Here is a 20,790-nt window from a genome sequence, read left to right on the forward strand (position 1 = left end):
GTATTGAACACTTCACCAATTTTTAAGTTAATCTATGACTAAAGGTGCTATTGAAAAACAATTCACCGAAAAAAGGACTTAAAATCAATAAAAAAAATCACTGAAAGACACCATTGTATCAGTATCATGCAATATACACCTTTTTTGCTCCTTTTTCTGCCACCCAGTGGTGGCTGGGTAATGTGGGATGTCAGACCTGTGGTTGCACATATGGTGTTGGCAGGCCTCCTGATGTAATAGTAGGGGCGTTGGTAATTGGCTGTTATACGGATAGCGGTGCATCTCACATAATGGTGTGAATGATGCCCTATGCAGACCTTTGTGTAATTAGAATACTAGACAGCCACCCCACGGATGTTTGGTGGGTTACTCAGTAGTTGTTTTCAGTATTTTACACTTGTTCTGCCCCGCTTTAATGATGGAGGACGTGCTGCATCCTGTTTGTGCATTTCTGTGTGGACATGGTATTGCAAGTATGGCTGCCTTTTCTCTCTTTTAGTCATGTTTCTAGAGGTGCCATTGAAATGAAATTCTCACCAGATCTTGGTAACAACAACCTATCCAATCCACACGGGCAACAAAACCAAACCATAGATATCTATAAGTTAATGTATGTGTTATAATGAGAAATGTCCTTGACTCGTTGACAACTCTTCTGATAATTTTTCCACTCTTCTGTTTGAAACCTTTTGGGGAGCATCTAACGGTGGCTGATTTATGGTAATATGATGTTCTTTCCACATCCAGATTATGGCCCCAACAGTCACTGGACCCTTCAGTAGTTTAGAAATTCTTCTGTAACTAATGCCATCAGTATGTTTTTCAACAATAAGGTTGTGAAGGTCTTGAGACGGCTCACTGGTTTTACCCATCATGAGATGTTTCTTGTGTGGTACCTTGATAGTGAGTTTCCTTTTTATAAGCCACTAGCTGAAGAGCCCGGCGTTGACTGGGCATAGTAAATATCTGTGGTTAGTTATAGCACCTCACTTCTCTTATTTTCCCATCACGCCTCTCATTTTCCCCCTCACATCTCTCATTTTCTCCCTTACACCTCTCATTTTCCCCCTCACTCCTCTTATTCCCCCCTCACTCCTCTCATTCCCCCCTAACACTTGTCATTTCGACCTCACATCTGTCATTTTCCCATCACTCCACTATTTTCCCTCACTCCTCTCATTTTGCACTCACACCTTTTCATTTTCACCTCACACCCCTCATTTTCACCTCACACCTCTCATTTTCCCCTCAGTATATACATGTTTGTCATCTCCCTTATATATAGTATACACCTGTATGTCATCTCCTGTATATAGTATATACCTGTATATCATCTCCCCTGTATATAGTATATACCTGCTGTATGTCATCTCCTCCTCTATACACCTATGTGTCATCTCTTTTATATAGTATATACCTGTGTGTCATCTGCTCCTGTATATAGTATATACCTGTGTGTCATCTCCTCCTGTATAAAGTATGTACCTGTATGTCATCTCCTCCTGTATATAGTATATACCTGTATGTCATCTCCTCCTGTATTTAGTATGTACCTGTGTGTCATCTGCTCCTGTATATAGTATATATCTGTGTGTCATCTCCTCCTGTATATAGTATACGTGTGTCATCTCCCCTGTATATAGTATATACCTGTGTGTCATCTCCTCCTGTATATAGTATATACCTGTGTGTCATCTCCTCCTGTATATAGTATATACCTGTGTCATCTCCTCCTGTATATAGTATATATCTGTCTGTCATTTCCCCTGTATATAGTATATACCTGTGTCATCTCCTCCTGTATATAGTATATACCTGTGTGTCATCTCCTCCTGTATATAGTTTATACCTGTGTGTCAACTCCCCTGCATATAGAATATACCTGTGTGTCATCTCCTCTGTATATAGTATATAACTGTGTGTCATCTCCCCTGTATATAGTGTGTACCTGTATGTCATCTCCCCTGTATATAGTATATACCAGTGTGTCATCTCCTCCTGTATATAGTATATACCTGTGTCATCTCCCCTGTATATAGTATATATGTGTGTCTTCTCCTCCTGTATATAGTATATACCTGTATGTCATCTCCTCCTGTATATAGTATATATCTATGTCATCTCCTCCTGTATATAGTATATACCTGTGTGTCATCTGCTCCTGTATATAGTATATACCTGTGTGTCATCTCCCCTGTATATAGTATATATGTGTGTGTCATCTCCCCTGTATATAGTTTATACCTGTATGTCATCTCCCCTGTATATAGTATATATGTGTGTGTCATCTCCCCTGTATATAGTATATACCTGTGTGTCATCTGCTCCTGTATATAGTATATACCTGTGTGTCATCTCCCCTGTATATAGTATATACCTGTGTGTCATCTCCTGCTGTATGTAGTATGTACCTGTATGTCATCTCCTCCTCTATATAGTATATACCTGTGTGTCATCTCTCCTGTATATAGTATATATCTGTGTGTCATCTCCTCCTGCATATAGTATATACCTGTGTGTCATCTCCCCTGTAAATAGTATATACCTGTGTGTCATCTCCTCCTGTATATAGTATATATCTGTATGTCATCTCCTCCTGTATTAGACCTCGTTCACACGTTATTTGGTCAGTATTTTTACCTCAGTATTTGTAAGCTAAATTGGCAGCCTGATAAATCCCCAGCCAACAGTAAGCCCACCCCCTGGCAGTATATATTAGCTCACACATACACGTAATAGACAGGTCATGTGACTGACAGCTGCCGTATTTCCTATATGGTACAGTTGTTGCTCTTGTAGTTTGTCTTCTTATTAATCAGATTTTTATTTTTGAAGGATAATACCAGACTTGTGTGTGTTTTAGGGCGAGTTTCATGTGTCAAGTTGTGTGTGTTGAGTTGCGTGTGGCGACATGCATGTAGCGACTTTTGTGAGATGAGTTTTGTGTGGCGACATGCGTGTAGCAGCTTTTTGTGTGTCGAGTTGCATGTGACAGGTTAGTGTAGCAAGTTGTGTGCAGCAAGTTTTGCGCATGGCGAGTTTTGCGCGTGGCGAGTTTTATGTGTGGTGCGTTTTGAGTATGTGCAAGTTTTGCGTGAGGCAACTTTTGCATGTGTTGCAACTTTTGTGCATGTGGCAATTTTTCCACGTGTGCAAGTTTTGCGTGTGGCGAGTTTTCCATGAGGTGAGTTTTGCACGTGTGGCGAGTTTTGCATGTGGAGAGTTTTGCGCATGGCGAGTTTTGAGCGGCGACTTTTGTGTTTCGACTTTTATGTGGCGAGGTTGGTGTATGTGTGGTGAAATGTGTGCTGAGGGTGGTATATGTGCTCGAGCACGTGGTAGTGTGTGGCGCATTTTGTGTATGTGTTCATATCCCCGTGGTGGTGTGGTGAGTATCCCATGTCGGGGCCCCACCTTAGCAACTGTACAGTATATACTCTTTGGCGCCATCGCTCTCATTCTTTAAGTCCCCCTTGTTCACATCTGGCAGCTGTTAATTTGCCTCCAACACTTTTTCTTTCACTTTTTCCCCATTATGTAGATAGGAGCAACATTGTTTGGTGAATTGGAAAGCGCGGGGTTAAAATTTCGCCTCACAACATAGCCTATGACGCTCTCGGGGTCCAGACGTGTGACTGTGCAAAATTTTGTGGCTGTAGCTGCGACGGTGCAGATGCCAATCCCGGACATACATACATACATACACACACACATTCAGCTTTATATATTAGATTAGTTGAAAGAGCTGATATTATTTGAACAGGTGTCATGGCTTTTCATTGGTTACTGCTCCTCTCTTTCTTCGTGTGTTCGATACTTTTTCCCTGTGTCATTACTCATTATTACACAAAATTTATGGACATATATGGATGATTTCTTTGCCTGTGTGGATTGGATGGGTTGTTACCGAGATCTGGTGAGAATTTCATGTCAATATCACCTAGAAATAGATTTACTTAGAAAACTGGTGACGTGTCCAATACTTATTTCACCCACTGTATAGTATACCTTCACTGTGAAGCGTCTAGTGTTCCGCCTAGTAGCAAAAGCAGTCGTTGCCTCGTCCATCATAGGTCAGGCAACGGTGGTGGTAGTGGAGAACTGTTCCTTACAACATAGGTTTAATTGATAGAGTTTTGCACATAGGCAAGTATCCCTTCACTAGTGAAGCACGTGGCCAGTCTTCAACACTGTGCTCGATCTCAACAATGGCATTGGTTCAGGTGGAAGCTTAATGGGGTTGTCCAAGTTTGGAATGAAAGTCTGCATTCACTCTGTGTGACTGCAGACTTCTGTTCCTCACAACGTGCACACCATACACTGTCAGGATTCTTTGATGTCGGCGATGAGATAGGGAGGTCACTTGACCATAAGTATATGAATTTTCATATTTCGGGCACATTCCAACTAGATGTGGTCATGTTACGTCCTGCTTTTAATGCAATTACTGACAGCTTGCTGTGAATGACTGCAGACTTTCATCACAAACCTGTACAGTCCATGAATGTTTTTTGTAGTGTACCAGAGATTAATTAATAACGGTTGTGTTCAATCCTGAAAGTTTGCCATGAATTGTGGGCAATACTGTGATGGTTTTAAGCCATAATGTTATCGTTACCTGCCAAATTTTTGAAGACCGTATCTTCTCAGATATTCTTCGTATGAGTCCGATAGGTTGGTTGAACCCTTTAAATTGGGCCCCTTAATACAGCATATTGACTACAAATTGTGAAATCCAGCTAGTGGGTGGCCGTGACCCAGTGCATTTCCCTGGATAAATCTATCCATGGCCGATGATCAGATCATTCCTAAAACAAGACGTCTCATTAAATTTATAGCAAAAACTCTCGAGCGTTGAAGCCTAGATAAAGACACATGCCAATGGATACAGCGTCCACACCCAGCCCGGAGAATAGTCTCTCACACCACTTATAAAATGACCACTGTGGGAAAGGAATTACTCATGTGTGGGATTGTGGTTATGGGCAGCAACTCGAAGCAATCGCATTCGATCCCAAGGTGCCAAAAATATTGGCCAAGATGGACAGAGCACTTGCACAGCCCAGAGAAGCTCCTCGGGATACAACGTCTTCATTTGAGGGATATGTAGATATCTTGAAGACCTTTCCAAGTGGTGACAGGTCGTGATACATTCCTATAACCTGGAAATCTTTTTTTTGCCCAAGGCTGCAGTATGTTTTGATTTGGCGGCCGGAGCTGTTGAGATTGTTCAATGTCATTCGAGTTCACTGGTTGACTAAGAAGTATATTTCGATCATGAGTTCCTAGAGAAACCACCTCTTCCCATGAGATCTGACTCGTGTGCCAAGGTGCACGTCTTCCTGGACCTCCACCACAAGGCTACGAATGCCAAGTTGCCAGCTGTGTAAATGTTTTCATCCCATAAGATGCGGGCTGTTTCCTGTTAATCATGCGATGTCACATAGTTGGAGGAACGGATGGACACAATGGGTAATAAGAAGAGCGCGTGGTGTACATCGGGCTTGTAGGAAAACACAGGAACACGTGTGGAGTTTTATTGTTGGGTTGAGAACTTTTGTAATGTTCCTTCTGCTCTTCCAGGGGTCTCTGGAGCTCGGGATCACATTACACACAGCACGCTCCGTCCAATATTAGGAGGGTTTGGCACAACGACTGAGCCCAGACCCCCGTTCATCTCATCCAAGGTTACTCTGGAGGATCCAGTGACCTAATAATTTTCTCCAATTATCTTCGTTTTCTAGTAAATGCCTCATTATAATGGATACGATTGCTGCTGATGTGTAAACACTATTATAGCCTGAGGTATTTAGGGGACGACGAGGAGAACCAGAGTCTCGTTTGCTCTATGACTGTTGGACGTGATGGAGGAGTCAGTCTACAGGTGTCGAGTCGAATTTCACAGCTGCGTCAAGATCTGAATGTTCAGCTGGATATTGAATTACCGTCCACCTGCTGAACTGAACCGGGGCAGACTGGCCAGGACTATATTCAGGGCTGACATACCATAGGTGCACAGGGGCCCTATAGGCATTGGAGGCCCATATCCAGATATAATAAGAACACCAAGGTTCAATTGACCAAAAATTACTGATGAATTCTGACCCATCAGATGAAAGATTGACTAGAGAGTCATCATTATAGAGATAGACGCTCTGTATGGGGCCCGCCATTCTGAAATTAGCTCTACTATTTCTTCTCTAAAGGGGCCTACAAAATAACTGGCATATATTAATGACATATCAACACAAAAGTGATGGAGATAGATGAAAGAATAGCCCCTAAAAGTCCGAAAATATGCATATGTTGGCAAGTATAGGGGCATCTTACAGGGTCCAGGAGACCCTCTATCAGGGCTTTAAGGTGTCCTACACATCAGTGGAGAGTCAGATGACTTCTCTAATCTCTGTGAGTCCTTACACTGCCCCAATGGTAAATGTCAGGGAAAAGTAAGATCGGGCATGTTAAATTTAAACATGCACAGTCCTTTGTTTCCATTTTTAGATAAACCGCCATCAATGGTGTCTGGGTTATTCTCCTCTTCTTATAGTGACTGAACACTTTTAGGACATCCTCTGCCACTATAGAGCTTGGAAAGTTGGATTATGGACTAATTAATTATTATTCATGGTGGTCTATGGACGGTAAAGGGGGTGTCTTATTAGGAGTCCACATAGATGCTTCTCCATCAAGTATTAATTAGTGATGAGTGAACGTGTTGGGACCAGGTGTTATCTGAGCATGCTCGGGTGCTAACGGAGGACTTCCGCGTGCTCGAATATATGTTCGAGTCTCGCGGCTGATAGGCAGCCGCAACACATGCAGGGACTGCCTAACAGCTGCGAGACATGCTACGTGGAGGAGGCAGTACAGTATATACAGTATACACCGCAGTGCTGTCCTAGTGGGACACCTCTATTGTCAGTAAAAAAGCTCCTGGATTCTCCAAACACGGCCATTGTGACACTTTGCTATGCAACGGTGGTAAGCTTGCGGTCCATGGGTTCGTAAACAGAAGCATCCCACATAAGGAAGTGAGTCACCCGCACATGCTCCGCCATGGACGCAAGTTATTGCCACACACACACTTGATGGCACTGATCAAACTAATTAGTTGACAAAACATACGTATAATTACCCCTCATTCCCTGTAAACACGCCCCCTGATGAAGAAACTTCAAAACGCGCGTATGGGGGGTGGGGAAAAACATCTTACCAGTATTTTCTTGTAAATGCCTATATACTTTACATGTGACCAATCCTAACATCCTGTATAAATACTTTTACATACCATAATGTTATATATTGAGTTGTAACCTCGTTATTAGTAGGACTCCATATGGGAAGTTCTTTGTTCTAACACAAGATCTGGGGTTAATTCTCCAAGAAGTTTGGCACAACCTCCTGCCGACTCAAATTCCTTCCTACACTGTGTGCATGTGACAAAAAGAAGTGATGGAGGCGTCCTGCATCCTCCATTCACATGAAAGCTTTGTGTGCTCTCAATAGGAGCCATGGCATGATTCCTCCGGCAGCGGAGAACAAAAAGATCAACCATTGTAAGTCCGATATGCCAGATCCTTCTCCCTCCAACTCCATGCGTCAGGGGGAAAAGTTACATCCATTAATGTCAACCAAAGCCACGAATATCAGCAGGCTTGGCCACCAGATAATGTATAAGTGGGTCTCCGGATGATGTCAGGAGAGGAAGGATCAGCACTTTGGAGTTGCAACTACCACCGATCCTTTTGTTCTGTCAGCGGCTCTCTCATAGAGAACACAGGAGCACTTAGCTGAGATGGCGGAACCGTCGAAGGCAAAGAACTATGTGCAGTGTATCACGTCTTCAGACTCCAGCATTATCCCAGCAGCCTGTGACCTGAAGCTGAAAATAAAGGTGCAATGTGCTGTTCCTGCTCTGATCACGGAAGTCATTGACGCCAGTGCAGTGCAGAAAATAGAGGCAGTCATGTGATTGTGATTTAGTAATCTGAGTTGCTCAATCACTAGTGATTGATACACACTGAGTCCATTTTCTATAGGGGTCATCTGGGGGGCTCAGTAATTGGGACGTTATGTGACTGTCAGCAGATTTACGGTACGTCCGATCACACGTATGAGCAGATATGAGATGCGCGTCGCCTCCTGTCCTGTCACCGGTGTAATATACGGCTCTTTCATGGAAGGTGTCTCCATATATTTCAGGATAGAATTCTGGACATCTTTTGTACATTAAAATTGGAAATCCATCTCAACCACAATTTACTGAGGGTTTTTTTTCATTCTTCACTCTACATCTGTTTCCCTTTTGTGGTCTTTTGGTTTTTCTTTTTTATCTGACGCGTTTTATAGGTTGGCCAATCTAGTAAGAGCGAGGAACGAGAGAGCCGGAGAGATTTGACTTTCTAATGATATTTTATTTCCTGTATCAGCTCCATTATTTAATTCAATCAAGTAGAAACAATAGCGGCCTATTACGTTTACACCACGCGTTTCGCACTCTGGGAATTTTCATTATTTTGATAAAGAAGTTCAGATAAAGGGATTTACTGCTCGGGATTCAGGCTGAATAATATGTGCTAGATTAGATTTGATTACATTAGGGCATAACACGTGGAGCTGAGCAGTTTCTGGGGCTTCGATCCTAAATATCCCCAACGTCATAGCTGGCAATATGCAAAAGTGAATCTCAACTATAGCAAATTGGTCCTTAAAAGTATGTTTTAATTCAGAAAACTCAAGGGGCATAATTTGTTCTGGAGGACCCAATGCATCGGTGATGGTGCACCTACCATGTAATTCTCCGGTTCTCCACTGGTGGTGCTGTAGGAGAAGCCAATACTTATTGAAAGGTTCCTCTACTGATCACTGAGGATTGTAGGAGTAACCAGCGATCAGTCTATTATTATTATTATTTATTTATATAGCACCATTGATTCCATGGAACTGTACATGAGAAGGGGTTACATACAAATTACAGATATCACTTACAGTAAACAAACTAACAATTACAGACTGACACAGAGGGGTGACGACCCTGCCCTTGTGGGCTTGCATTCTACAGGATGGTGGGGATGGAGACAATAGGTTCAGGGTTGTAGGAGGCGGTAGCTTCAGTAGTGGTGAGGAGGCAGCGGGGTCAGTGCAGGCTGTAGGCTTTCCTGAAGAGATGGGTTTTCAGGTTCCGTCTGAAGGATCCAAATGTGGTTGATAGTCGGATGTGTTGGGGCAAAGAATTCTAGAGGATGGGGGATATTCTGGAGAAGTCTTGGAGGCGGTTGGGTGAGGAGCGGATAAGTGTGGAGGAGGTCTTAGGAGGACCGGAGATTGCGTGAGGGAAGATATTGGGAGATTAGTTCAGAGATATATGGAGGAGACAGGTTATGGATGGCTTTGTAGGTCAGTTTTCGTAATTTGAACTGGATACGCTGAGGGAATGAGAGCCAGTGAGGAGATTTGCAGAAGGGGGAAGCAGAGGAGTAGCGAGGAGAGAGATGAATAAGTCGGGCAGCAGAGTTAAGGATGGACTGGAGAGGTGTGAGAGTGTTAGCAGGGAGGCCACAGAAAAGGATGTTGCAGTAGTCAAGGCGGGAGATAATGAGTGCATGCACAAGCATTTTACTAGATTGACGGTTGAGGAAAGGATGGATTCTGGAGATATTTTTGAGCTCGAGGCAACAGGAGGTGGAAAGAGCTTGGATGTGCGGTTTGAAGGACAGGGCAGAGTCAAGGGTTACTCCAAGGCAGCGGACTTCCAGTACGGGGGAAAGTGTGAGGTCGTTAATTGCAATAGATAGGTCAGGTATGGAAGATCTATGTGATGGAGGAAAGATGATGAGTTCAGATTTGACCACATTGAGTTTGAGGAAGCGAGAGGAGGAGGAGGAGGATATGGCTGATAGACACTCCGGGATTCTGGACAGCAGAGAGGTGACGTCTGGGCCAGAAAGGTAGATCTGAGTGTCATCAGCATAAAGGTGGTACTGGAATCCATGGGACTTTATGAGTTGCCCCAGGCCAAGTGTGTAGATTGAGAAGAGTAGGGGTCCTAGAACAGAGCCTTGGGGGACCCCAACAGAGAGAGGGTGGGATGAGGAGGTAGTGTGGGACTGGGAGATGCTGAATGTACAGTTGGAAAGGTATGAGGAGATCCAGGATAGGGCGAGGTATTTGATCCCAAAGGAGGAGAGGATCTGTAGTAGAAGGCAGTGGTCAACTGTGTCAAAAGCAGAGGACAGGTCTAGGAGGAGGAGTACAGAGTATTGTCCGTTAGCTTTGGCTGTAAGTAAGTCATTAGTGATTTTGGTCAGGGCTGTGTCAGTTGAATGATGAGGGCGGAAACCAGATTGTAGATTGTCAAAGAGCAAGTTACATGAGAGGTGGGAGGAAAGTTGAACATGGACGTGCTGCTCCAGGAGTTTGGAAGCGAATGGGAGCAGCGATATTGGGCGATAGCTGGACATAGCTGTTGGGTCGAGGGTTGGCTTTTTAAGGATAAGCGTGATTGTGGCATGTTTGAAAGCAGAAGGGAAGGTGCCAGAAGTTAGTGATAGGTTGAAGAGGTGGGTTAGGAATGGGATAAGTGTGGTGGTGAGGTTGGGGAGGAAGTGGGATGGGGTGAGGTCGAGCGCACAGGTGGTGAGGTGCGATTTGGAGAGGAGACAATTAAGCCCCCATTCAGTGATCTTGGAGAGGGAGGTTATGGGGTTTGGGCATTGGTCTGGTATACAAAGGGGTTGTGGTGATTGAACAATGAAGACTTGCCTTGTTTGGTCGATCTTATTTTTAAACTGTGTGGCAAAGTCCTCAGCAGAGATGAGGGAGGTTGTAGGGGGCAGTGGGGGGGTGGAGGAGGGAGTTAAAGGTATAGAATAACTGTTTGGGGTTGTAGGATAGGGAAGATACAAGGGTTGTGAAGTAGACCTGTTTAGCAGAAGTGATAGCTGATTTATAAGCGAGTGTTGCCTGTTTGAATGCAGTGAAGTCGTCTTGCGAATGTGTTTTCTTTCAATTCCGCTCTGCAACCCTGGACAGTTTCCGGAGCTTTTTAGTGATGTTATTGTGCCAGGGTTGTCTATTGATACGTCGCACTCTGCCATGAACTAGAGGGGCGACCGTGTCAATAGCTGATAGGAGAGTGGCATTGTAGAAAGCAGTGGCACTGTCTGTGTTGTGGAGTGAGGATATGGATGCCAGTGGTATTATAGAGTCAGAGTGTGTGGGAGTCGAGGTGTGCAAGGTCTCTGCGGGGGTGCACATGTTGCTAGACATGGGTGACCAGTGAGGAGGACAGGGATGAGAAAGTGAGCAGATGGTGGTCGGATTGAGGGAGAGGGGAGGTGGTGAAGTTAGATAGAGAGCAGAGACGGGTGAAGACCAGGTCTAGGGTATGTCCATCTGTGTGGGTGGCTGCGGAGGACCACTGAGTAAGTCCAATAGATGAAGTAAGGGACAAAAATTTGGAGGCTGTTGACTGAGGTGTTGTGAATTCTGTTTTTGGCTCCCTCTGGTGGCTACTGGTGGTACTGGTTGACTTTGGTCTTGTGTTTCCAGTGCACCTGTTTTCATCAGGAAATTGGGAGTTTCCTATTTAGTCTGGCTTCTCAGTCACTCTAGCGCCGGCAATCAATGTTATCAGAGCACCTCTGTTGCTTGCTACCTGCTCCAAGTCTGCAATTCAGCTAAGTTGAAATCTTTGGCTTTTTGTGTTTGTTTTGTCCAGCATGCATTTATATTTCTCGTGCTGCTGGAAGCTCTAGTGATCTGAAATTACTACTCCGGTCTCATGAGTTGATAACGGAGTTAAGGTAGTTTCAGGATGGCTGCTTAGGGTTTTGAGGTAACCGCGAAGTCCTCTTTTGTATTTTCATCTATCTAGTCAGAGGGCCTCACTTTGCTGAATCTATATTCATACTGCGTTTGTGTTTTCCTCTTACCTAACCGTTATTACATGTGGGGGGCTACTATAACTTTTGGGGTTTCCCTGGAGGCAAGCCAGGTCTGTGTATTCCTCTTATAGGGGTAGTTAGCTCTCCGGCTGGCGCGAGGTGTCTAGGGATACAACGTAGGCACACCCCCTGGCTACTTTTATTTGCGTGTTAGGTTCAGCATCGCGGTTACCTGAGATACCATCTTCCTAGAGCTAGTCCGTTTTTGCCCATGTCCCTGCCATTGGGAATCATGACAGTATTGCCGGCCATAATGTATTAAAGGTATTGGCTAAAGAAGGAGAAAAAAAAAAAAAAAGTTTCTGACCCTTTTTTTTTTTTTTACTCAGAGGTTCTGTCTAGCCATAATTGCAATCTGCTGTTTTTTTTTGTTTGTTTTTTTTTCTCTCCTCTTAACCCCTGAATGGCTCAGATCTCTGCTGTTGAGAAATGGATATCCAGAGTTTAGCTTCTAATCTTAATACTCTTGCCTCTAAGGTTCAAAATATCCAAGACTATGTTATGCATGCTCCTGTGTCAGAACCCAAGATTCCTATACCTGAGTTCTTTTCTGGAGATAGATCTCGCTTTTTGAATTTTAAGCACAATTGTAAATTGTATCTTTCTCTGAGATCTTGTTCCGCTGGAGACCCCGCTCAGCAGGTTAAAATTGTTATTGCCTTGTTGCGGGGTGACCCCCAGAATTGGGCATTTGCATTGGCACCAGGGGATCCTGCGCTGCTCAATGTGGATGCGTTTTTTCTGGCACTGGGGTTGCTCTATGAGGAACCTAATTTGGAGATTCAGGCTGAAAAGGCCTTGCTAGCCCTCTCTCAAGGGCATGATGAAGCTGAAGTATATTGTCAAAAATTTCGAAAATGGTCTGTGCTTACTCAGTCGAATGAGTGCGCCCTGGCGGCGAATTTCAGAGAAGGTCTCTCTGACGTCGTTAAAGATGTCATGGTGAGGTTTCCTACGCCCACAGGTCTGAATGAATCCATGACTATGGCTATTCAGATTGATCGGCGTTTGCGGGAGCGCAAACCTGTGCACCATTTGGCGGTGTCTTCTGAGCAGGCACCGGAGATTATGCAATGTGATAGAATTCTGTCCAGAGGTGAACGGCAGAATTATAGGCGTAAAAATGGGTTGTGCTTCTACTGTGGTGATTCTGCTCATGTTATATCAGCATGCTCTAAACGCACAAAAAAGGTTGATAAGTCTTTTGCAATTGGCACTTTACAGTCTAAGTTTATTTTGTCTGTAACTTTGATCTGTTCATTATCATCTATTACTGTGGATGCCTATGTGGATTCTGGCGCTTCCTTGAGTCTTATGGATTGGTCCTTTGCCAGACGTTGTGGGTTTAGCCTAGAGCCTTTGGAAGTTCCTATCCCTCTGAAGGGTATCGACTCCACACCATTGGCTAGGAATAAACCACAATACTGGACACAAGTGACTATGTGTATGACTCCTGACCATCGGGAGGTGATTCGCTTCCTTGTGTTGCATAACTTGCATGATGTCTTAGTGCTTGGATTGCCATGGTTGCAAACTCATAATCCAGTCCTTGACTGGAAAACAATGTCTGTGTTAAGTTGGGGATGTCAGGGGGCTCATGGGGAAGTACCTTTGGTTTCCATTGCTTCATCTACTCCCTCTGAAATTCCGGCATTTTTGTCTGACTATTGTGATGTTTTTGAGGAGCCCAAACTTAGTTCTCTCCCCCTCACAGGGATTGCGATTGTGCTATAGACTTGATTCCGGGCAGCAAGTTTCCCAAGGGTCGTTTGTTCAATCTATCTGTGCCTGAGCATGCTGCTATGCGAGAGTATATTAAGGAGTCCTTGGAAAAGGGACATATCCGTCCATCCTCATCCCCTTTAGGAGCAGGTTTTTTTTTCGTGGGTTAAAAAGATGGCTCCCTGAGGCCCTGTATTGATTATCGCCTGTTGAATAAGATTACAGTCAAATACCAGTATCCTTTGCCACTATTGACTGATTTATTTGCTCGTATTAAAGGGGCAAAGTGGTTCTCTAAGGTTGATCTTCGGGGTGCGTATAATTTGGTGCGGATTAAGCAGGGAGATGAGTGGAAAACTGCATTTAATACGCCCGAGGGCCATTTTGAGTATTTGGTAATGCCTTTTGGTCTTTCTAATGCTCCTTCAGTCTTTCAGTCCTTTATGCACGATATTTTCCGTAAATACCTGGATAAATTTATGATTGTGTATTTGGATGATAGTTTGATTTTTTCGGATGACTGGGAGTCGCATGTTCAACAGGTTAGGAAGGTTTTTCAGGTTTTGCGGTCCAATTCTCTGTTTGTAAAGGGTTCAAAGTGTATCTTTGGGGTTCAGAAGATCTCCTTTTTGGGGTATATTTTTTCCCCTTCTTCTGTTGAGATGGATCCTGTCAAGGTTCGGGCTATTTGTGATTGGACGCAGCCTACTTCCCTGAAGAGTCTTCAGAAGTTCTTGGGCTTTGCTAATTTCTATCGTCGATTTATAACTGGGTTTTCAAGTGTTGCTAAACCTCTGACTGATTTGACTAAGAAGGGTGCTGATGTTGCCAATTGGTCCTCTGCGGCTGTGGAGGCCTTTCGGGAGCTTAAGCGCCGCTTTTCTTCTGCCCCTGTGTTGCGCCAGCCTGATGTTTCGCTCCCTTTTCAGGTTGAGGTTGATGCTTCCGAGATTGGAGCGGGGGCGGTTTTGTCGAAGAAAAGTCCCGATTGCTCAGTGATGAGACCATGTGCATTTTTCTCTCGAAAGTTTTCGCCCGCCGAGCGAAATTATGATGTCAGTCATCGGGAGCTCTTGGCTATGAAGTGGGCATTTGAGGAGTGGCGTCATTGGCTTGAGGGTGCTAGACATCAGGTGGTGGTCTTGACTGATCACAAGAATCTGATTTACCTTGAGTCCGCCAGGCGTCTGAATCCTAGACAGGCGCGCTGGTCATTGTTTTTCTCTCGGTTTAATTTTGTGGTTTCATACTTGCCGGGCTCGAAAAATGTGAAGGCAGATGCTCCTGTGCTGGTGGAGGGTGAATTGGAGTATGTTGTGGAGAAGATTTTGGACTCTCGTATTTCCAGACGGAGACTTCAATATCTGGTTAAATGGAAGGGATACGGTCAGGAGGATAATTCTTGGGTGACTGCCTCTGATGTTCATGCCTCTGATTTGGTTCGCGCCTTTCATAGGGCGCATCCAGATCGCCCTGGTGGTTCTCATGAGGGTTCGGTGCCCCCTCCTTAAGGGGGGGGTACTGTTGTGAATTCTGTTTTTGGCTCCCTCTGGTGGCTACTGGTGGTACTGGTTGACTTTGGTCTTGTGTTTCCAGTGCACCTGTTTTCATCAGGAAATTGGGAGTTTCCTATTTAGTCTGGCTTCTCAGTCACTCTAGTGCCGGCAATCAATGTTACCAGAGCATCTCTGTTGCTTGCTACCTGCTCCAAGTCTGCAATTCAGCTAAGTTGAAATCTTTGGCTTTTTGTGTTTGTTTTGTCCAGCATGCATTTATATTTCTCGTGCTGCTGGAAGCTCTAGTGATCTGAAATTACTACTCCGGTGTCATGAGTTGATAACGGAGTTAAGGTGGTTTCAGGATGGCTGCTTAGGGTTTTGAGGTAACCGCGAAGTCCTCTTTTGTATTTTCATCTATCTAGTCAGAGGGCCTCACTTTGCTGAATCTATATTCATACTGCATTTGTGTTTTCCTCTTACCTAACCGTTATTACATGTGGGGGGCTACTATAACTTTTGGGGTTTCCCTGGAGGAAAGCCAGGTCTGTGTATTCCTCTTATAGGGGTAGTTAGCTCTCCGGCTGGCGGAGGTGTCTAGGGATACAACGTAGGCACACCCCCTGGCTACTTTTATTTGCGTGTTAGGTTCAGCATCGCGGTTACCTGAGATACCATCTTCCTAGAGCTAGTCCGTTTTTGCCCATGTCCCTGCCATTGGGAATCATGACACTGAGGGGTATCAGTAGGGATGACGAAGTCACCCATGATTAAGGTGGGAATGTCAGCAGAGAGGTGAAGAAGCCAGGTGGAGAATTGGTCAATAAAAGCAGTGGCTGGGCCCGGAGGTCGGTATATGACGGCCACTTGGATGTTGGAGGGAGAGTAGTTGCGGACAGAGTGGACTTCAAAAGAGGGGAGGATAAGGGAGGGAAGAGCTGAGATTGGGTTAAAGGTGCAGTTTGAAGAAAGGAGAAGACCCACTCCACCATGTCTGTTGCTGGGACGAGATGTGTGGGTGAAGTGGAGGCCGCCGTAACACAGCGCAGCAGGGTAGGTGGTGTCAGAGGGTGTTAGCCATGTTTCTGTGAGGCCAAGGAAGGCAAGATTGTGAGAGAGAAAAAGGCCATGAATCACATGAAGCTTATTGCAGATTATGCGGGAATTCCAGAGTGCTCCAGAGAGAGGGAGCAGGGGGGTGGGCGTCAGGGGCACGGGTTTTATGTTGGAAAGATTGCGGTAGTTCGTATTAGACAGAGAGCAATAGGAGGGGGTAGTCATGGGAGGTATGAACTGTGGGGGTCCAGGGTTGGGAGATATGTCACTAGCAGTGAGGAGAAGCAGAGAAAGGGAGAGCAGGTGGGAGGAGAGTGGGCGACTTGTTTTATGTTTTATTAGGACAGATTTGAGGTTGAGCAGCAGGTAAGTATAGGAGGACAGGTTGGTAGGTAAGTGGGAAGAGGAGATGGTTATTTGGTTAGAGGGTGCTGGGGTTTGTGGATAGCGAAGGAGAGAGAGGATTAGTGGAGCAAGCACTGTAAGGGCATATGTAAACATCAGGGATTTTTCCAGCTAAGAAATATGATCCAAAGTTGAGCCAATTTGATTAGTAGATAATGGAAAATGAAGACGTCCATCCTCAATTTCAAATATTTTGGTCACTGCTAGAAATTAACATTAATTTCGAACAGATCTGGTCTGAATCGAAAGTGCCCCAAAAAGCCGCTTCTCATGCACTTATGCACTGAGGTCTCTACAGACCCTGAAGAATAATAAATAAATGGAGGGATGTGAGGGGTTAAAAAGTAATAAAACACTTAAAGAAGTATTCCCATCTCCAGGATCCTATCCCACCATGTTGTAAGTGTAGTAATAATAATAATAATTAGTAAATGCCTCCAATTATAAATCTAGTAAAGTTTTTCTGATTCGCTATGTCTCTTTCCTCATGTACAGGCATTGCGGGACCTTAGGTATCCATGGTTACGACCACTAGCAACTAGCTAACAAACTGTCACTATATCGGTGGTTGTATCCATGGATATCTAAGGTCCTACACATGAGGAAAGAGACATGGCGAATCAGAAAACTATGCATATGTAGCCATGGTTGCGACCACTAGCAACTAGCTAACTCACTATATAAGTGGTCGTAACCATGGATACCTAAGGTCCTGCTCATGAGGAAAGAGACATGGCGAATCAGAAAAACTTTGGGAGTAGCCCTTACTGCTCACCGGTCCTTCGTCCTCCATTCTGGTCTTGGGCTCTTCCGACACTGGCTTTATCAGCGGCGTGACCTCAAGCATCATGGAGGCCAGAAGAATCGAGGACGAGTGTGGAGGACTGGAAGGCTGCTGATTTTATTTGTGGGAATTCCAAACATTTTGCCATTTTTCATAACAAATTCGATTTGATACACCCCAAATCACAGTATGGATAGGTGACGCCTTTTCTTTATGTGCAGGTCCAACAAATGGAAGGAAGTCACGGCGCTGCGGGCAGCTGGGGTCGATCGCTGCTCTGAAGTACGCGGTGGTCGGACTCTACTTACTGGTCTTCCTCATCCTTGTTGGAGTGTTCATCTTGGCAGGTGAGCTCCCCGGATAGATGAAAACATGTCTATCTTAGAAGTTGGTCAATGTAATGGTGACAACAGGTGATGGCCACATGTGACTGTTGTGATGACTTCTATTTTTATAGAGTCCTTAGATTTACTGCGGATTGGATAAGTCTTCAGGTCTCCGTGACCAGCAGTTGCCTATCTGACTTTAATGAGAACACTGTAATGTTTTATGTTACCTGTGGGGGCGCTGCTGAGAAATCAAAGACTTGTCCCTGATTCTCTAGATCACAGATGATCCTCGGGGGGTCACAGCAGCAGGACAGACAGTTGATTGTAGAGCTGGGGGTCCTTCTGAAAAAGGAATTACGCAAAGCAGAGAACTTCTTTTAAGCCTCTTTTCATGGAATTCAGGAAAGTGAAGCTGGTGTACTTGCTTTGATCCACATCATAATGGCTGCATAATCCTTTTCTAAAGTTTTTACACTTGACAAATTGCTCATTTCAAAGGAAAAATTTCCAAACATATGACACAGCCATACTGACATGGATTTTCACAGTCAGCATCCCAGCATCATCAGGTCCGAGACATCTATTTAATAATGCAGGCAGTCTGTAGTGTGAAATCTGGTGACTGATCCTTTTTAAAGTTCCTAATTCTATTGAAGGCACAAACACCGGACTTATGGCTGCCTTATATCTACAGCGATGATGAGCGGCTGAGCTACTGTAGCTAAGCCTGTGATATGTGATCATGACAATGCTTGCTGACATGATACTGGCACTGTAATGTGGCACTACACTGTGATGATGCCCTTATGATTGGCACTGGTATTGGGCACAATGATTGGTATGATAATGGGGACCCTGTGAACCATTAATCCAGCACAGTCTGGTGACAGTCCTGCCCATGGTGACACATTATAAGCCCCTGTAGCTTACGGCGCCGTCCTGCGCTGATTACAGCCCACAGTCTTCCCTATTCTTTACTGCAGTCATTAATTTGGGGTGTAACCGTCGATCATCGGGTGAGTAATCATCTGCAGAGTAACAAGGTGACGAAGCCTGGAGATGACTGCTAGAGTCGGGGGATCGGGGGCTGTGAAGTGGAGCCACGTAGGGCAAGCGCTGGAACCAGTGTAATGTATGGTGTGCACCAAAGAATTGTCCACCCGGGAATGAGAGAACTACTGCTCCAATCACACTGTTGAGCAAAAATCTAGAACACCAAATCAGTTGTCAACTCTCAGGACCACCTGTCGATCAATCAAATCTGTTAGAAAAAAAATCTTTCTCTGGAGGACTCAGTGCTTCCATATGCTACATGGACGAGCTATTATTTCCATTTGTCACTGTGTAATTCTTCATTTCCCCTGTGGGGGAGCCGCAGCAAAACAGAATACTGTACTTGCTGCTGGGTTCCTACAAAGATTACAGCTGATCGATGAGGATCACTTTATGATCAGTTTCATTGGGGAATTTTCCAAAGTGGACAATCCCTTTAACCAAGACCTGTCACTTATCATAAATATGTGTTTGTTTGTTTTTTTCATCTGACGTAAACGCCGCTGTTCTCCTGAATCCGACGCTGTTTTTCTTTTCTTTCTGCGCCTCTCCGTTCTTGAGTTATGGCTCTCTCTTCCCGGTATAAAACTATGGAATTTTTTTTGCCAATTAGGCGTGGTTCTCAAGGATCCACCCCCGAGGAGAGCTGAGGATCACACCCTGTTGGCTAACAAGGTTAGATTTTTATGCTGGGAACAGGAGGCCATATCTCAGGAGCGGAGAGGCGCAGGAAGGAAAGAAAAACATCGCCGGATTCAGGAGAACAGCGGCATTTACACCAGGTGATAATAATTACACATTTATGGCAAGTGACGCGTCCTCTTTGAATGACTCGAATTACTGAAGGCCGTGTTGTAGGAATCTAAACATGTTTTACTGTACGTAGCTGACGACTCCGCTCCTCCTATCTTGCCGCGGTTTTATAGATGGTCTGGCTGGAAGCTTTGGGAGGTGACATCACGGCGTTCTCCTCGGTTCTGGGTCTTTCAGGACAGGGAGTTTATCTTCCGCTTCTCGTTGGAAGCCGACAACCCATCGATACCTCATTAGCAGTTAATGTAGCGTCGCTCACCGTGATTTACGGGCCGCAGGGGCATTTCCCTTCTGCTACGTTTATGGCGGAGTACATGACCCAGAAGGCTCCGGCAGCTGCTGTGTAAGATCACATTACCAGGTAGAAACCATAACTCAGAATGGAGAACGGGCGCAGACGCTGCGGGAGCTGATACAATGTAGCAGAAAGTTCTATCATAATTTCGGTTTCAATCCCTGACCTGTTTCAGTACCTCCACCTGCTGTCAGTCTTATTCTGTTAATGCTCAGACACCGAATCCTGGCCGCTGACATCCAGTGTCAGACTGGGTTGACAAAGACCCACCAATGACTGATTCTTGGCTAGCTTGTTTAATAAATATTAATTTGGCTAGCTTTCTTAATGACTGATTAGATGATACATTTTTCTGCATGTGACGCTTCCACCACTAGGTGGTGCTGTAGAGTGTCGCACCACACTTGCTTTGTGCTCTCAGTGAGGAGCTCTCAGGTGACAGCACACCCGCTGGTCACACAGGGTATTACAGTTAAAACATATCAGTAATTCTCCCGTAAATTACATTTCTTTCGTTAATGGGTAATTGGGTCAGAATTGCACATTAACTTTACACTATAGAAGTTTCATGATGTAAGGATGTAGGAAAAATGTCCCCACTAGTCCCTCTCTTAACAAGCACTATGTTACTCTGAAGAGTCTAACAGTGCTGATATCGTCTGACGTATATATGTATACACTCATCATAAGTTTACACCGTTTTTTTTTCCTCTGGAATTTTATGTTTCCCTCAGATATGTAATTTAGTAATTAAAGTGGCAATGGTTTCCTGTACAAATAAGCAATTAGCCGGCCACTAATGATCCCTCGTGTCAGGCGTAATCGCTCTCAGCTGCTCTGGTGTGGGGGGCTCCGGCGAAACATTGTTATGCAATCTGCAGTTATTCTA

General features: G+C 44.6%; 1 protein-coding gene across 1 annotated transcript in view; it reads left to right on the forward strand.

Annotated features, from left to right (window-relative positions):
• SCARA5 (scavenger receptor class A member 5) overlaps positions 1-20,790 on the forward strand; it is a 323,038-nt gene that overhangs the window by 63,312 nt on the left and 238,936 nt on the right. Inside the window, exon 3 of the mRNA XM_077291789.1 lies at positions 17,633-17,758. Coding sequence (XP_077147904.1) covers positions 17,633-17,758 — 126 coding nt within the window. The remainder of the gene's footprint in view (positions 1-17,632; positions 17,759-20,790) is intronic.

This window comes from Ranitomeya variabilis, chromosome 2 (assembly GCF_051348905.1).
Source record: "Ranitomeya variabilis isolate aRanVar5 chromosome 2, aRanVar5.hap1, whole genome shotgun sequence".
Lineage (NCBI taxonomy): Eukaryota > Metazoa > Chordata > Amphibia > Anura > Dendrobatidae > Ranitomeya > Ranitomeya variabilis.